A 2,727-nucleotide genomic window follows, 5' to 3' on the forward strand; every position below is an offset into this window, starting at 1 on the left:
GGGAAAGAGGAGAAAAAGAAGTGGAAAGATCTCAAACTGATGAAAAAACTGGAGCGGCAGCGGGCACAAGAGGAACAGGCAAAGCAGCAGCAGGAGGAGGAGGCGGCGGCTGCAGAGAGGCAGGACCAGGGTGAGCAGGCTGGGTTCTGGAAGGAGGCAGAGGCTGCAGAGAGGCAGGACCAGGGTGAGCAGGCTGGGGTCTGGGAGGAGGCGGAGGCTGCACAGAGGTGAGGATCAGGGTGAGCAGGCCAGGTCCTGGGAGGGTGCAGGTGTGGCCTGCAGCACTGTCCTACCCATAGAGCAGAGAAAACCCTGTGAGGGACCCTTAGAGCCTACTGGGTCCAAACATCCTGTCCTCATGGAGAAGCTGAGGTCTGAAGGGGAAGGGTCCAACCGGCTTGAGTTCTAACCTCCTGCTTGGGTAGACTTCGAACCTATGAGTGGGGTAAGCATCGTACCTCTTTGTATCTCCAGAACCGTGTGACTTCTTTTGTTTCAACTTTTTAAAAAGGTGTGTTTATTTACCTTTCATCTGTCCAGGGCGACCCTACACCCTGAGCGTGGCTCTGCCAGGATCCATCCTGGACAACGCCCAGTCGCCCGAGCTTCGTACTTACCTGGCCGGCCAGATCGCCAGAGCCTGTGCCATCTTCTGTGTGGACGAGATCGTGGTGTTCGATGAGGAGGGCCAAGATGCTAAGTGAGGGCCGTCCTGTGATGGAGCACCAGGGCTCAGGGAGATGGGGCAGGCTGCCGGGTGTGCCCCCCAATCCCCTTCCGCCTAGCTCTTCCCCCATGCCCTGTTTGAAAGGCCCCCACTGTAATGCTCAATGGTGGGTTGCCAGGCAGGGGGAGGACCACAGAGGTCACATTGGGTGGGAGGAGCTCTTGAAGGGGACAAGTTGGATTTCTTTCTCTTGTCAGAGGGCCATGCATGCACATGTCTGCGGCAGGGGAGGGAGGCAGAAAGAGAAAGCACCATTGGGGGCCTGGTCACGGGCAATCCCTCTTCCTCTATCGATCCTGGGCACACGTGGTGTGAAGCCGATGGAGCTGAGACGCACACTGACTGGTTACGTGGGATCTGGCTTCCTCTGCAGCACCTAGCTACTGTGCTCCGGGGCTGCCTGTAGCTGGATCTCAAGCCCTCTCTCCCTCCAGGACCGTCGAGGGGGAATTCACGGGAGTCGGCAAGAAGGGGCAGGCGTGCGTACAGCTGGCCCGGGTCCTGCAGTACCTGGAGTGTCCACAGTAAGGGTGACTTCCCTGAGCAGGAGGGCTGGGAAGGTGGAGGTCAGGGAGGCGGCTTGCCCTGGGCCATCCTGAGACCCGTCTCCTATACAAGGTACCTGAGAAAGGCGTTCTTCCCCAAGCACCAGGATCTGCAGTTTGCAGGTAGGACAGGGGCCATTTCCCCTTGGTCACCCCTAGACACCAGAATACCTCTGGGCCACCACCTGCTGTTGTGTGGGAAGGCAAGCCAACGCCTATTGTGCAGAGGCAGGCCTGTGGAGAGCTGGCACGTGAACCAGGGTCCCCACCTCTCTCCCTCCATCCTCTGTGCTTTAGCACCTCCCAGACTCCTCTGGCCCCTCCCTCTCCCCGTCAGGGCTCCTGAACCCCTTGGACAGCCCCCACCACATGCGGCAGGATGAAGAATCGGAGTTCCGAGAGGGTGTCGTGGTGGACCGGCCCACCCGGCCGGGCCATGGCTCCTTTGTCAACTGCGGAATGAAGAAGGTGAGACTGTGCAGGTGGACACCTGTCCACGGCACCCTGCCCGTCACAGGCAGGGTAGGCAGGAGCATGTGGTGGAGACTCTGCACCTGCCTGCTAGTGCCCCTTTGTAGTTTTGGGCCAGAAGTGCCCAGAACTGGGTAAGTAGATAAGAGCCAGAAGCGAACATAACTGGCTTTTTAAAAGCAAATCAACAGAAGACAGTTGCGTTCGTAACAAATCCAAGCCCTGCAGAAGCAAGTTAGAAACCCCTCCGGAGCTGCTCCAGTGTGGTGCAGAGCCAGCTGGGTGGGAGGAGGCCTCTCCCAGAGCCAGAGGCAGAAACAGCTGTGGTGTGGGATCCCCACCGTTCAAAAAGGGCAGACCAGGCCCAGCCATGGTGCGCGGTGGCGGCACACTGCTCCACAATGCTGGACCCACAGGAAGGCCAGGGATTGACCCCTGATTGACCAGGTGTGTGGGGCGTGGTCCCGGCTAGCTGGGAAGGCTGCGGGAGGGTCGTGATGGAACACCCTGTTGAGGGTTTCCGGCCTGCCTCTCTCAATCAAAGCAGCTTTGTTTTTTAGGTTTTTGCCATAGGGCACATACACTCAGCAAAGAGAGACTGAGACAGTGAAAGGGAAAAGTGGGAAATCTTCCCCTCCCCCCACTGGAATGGCCATGCCACAGTCCCTTCTCCTCCGGAGACTTGGGGCATACATGCACATGCGCCCAGTGTGATTTTCAAGCCACCAGGTCCAGGTCTTGAACCACGGTTCAAGAGTCCAGTGCTTTAACCACTATACCACTTGCTGACCCCAAGAAACTTTTTTTTTCTTTTTTCTTTGGAGAGATTTTTGCTATAGGACACGTGCGCTCGCCAGACAGAGAGAGACAGAGAGACAGAAAGCGAGAAATCACCCCCAGGGGGGATGGTCACACCGCAATCCCTTCTCCTCCATTCTCCTCTCGGGATCTTGGGCACGCACGCACACGCGCCCGGCGTGAGTT

The 2,727-nt window shown here is 58.0% G+C and overlaps 1 protein-coding gene across 1 annotated transcript in view; it reads left to right on the forward strand.

Annotated features, from left to right (window-relative positions):
- Window positions 1–2,727, forward strand: part of SPOUT1 (SPOUT domain containing methyltransferase 1) — a 10,472-nt gene that overhangs the window by 2,526 nt on the left and 5,219 nt on the right. The window contains exons 3-7 of the mRNA XM_006153984.2: window positions 2–130; window positions 541–700; window positions 1,162–1,251; window positions 1,346–1,395; window positions 1,610–1,740. Coding sequence (XP_006154046.1) covers window positions 2–130; window positions 541–700; window positions 1,162–1,251; window positions 1,346–1,395; window positions 1,610–1,740 — 560 coding nt within the window. The remainder of the gene's footprint in view (window position 1; window positions 131–540; window positions 701–1,161; window positions 1,252–1,345; window positions 1,396–1,609; window positions 1,741–2,727) is intronic.

Source organism: Tupaia chinensis, unplaced genomic scaffold (assembly GCF_000334495.1).
Source record: "Tupaia chinensis unplaced genomic scaffold, TupChi_1.0 Scaffold000394_1, whole genome shotgun sequence".
NCBI classification, from domain to species: domain Eukaryota; kingdom Metazoa; phylum Chordata; class Mammalia; order Scandentia; family Tupaiidae; genus Tupaia; species Tupaia belangeri.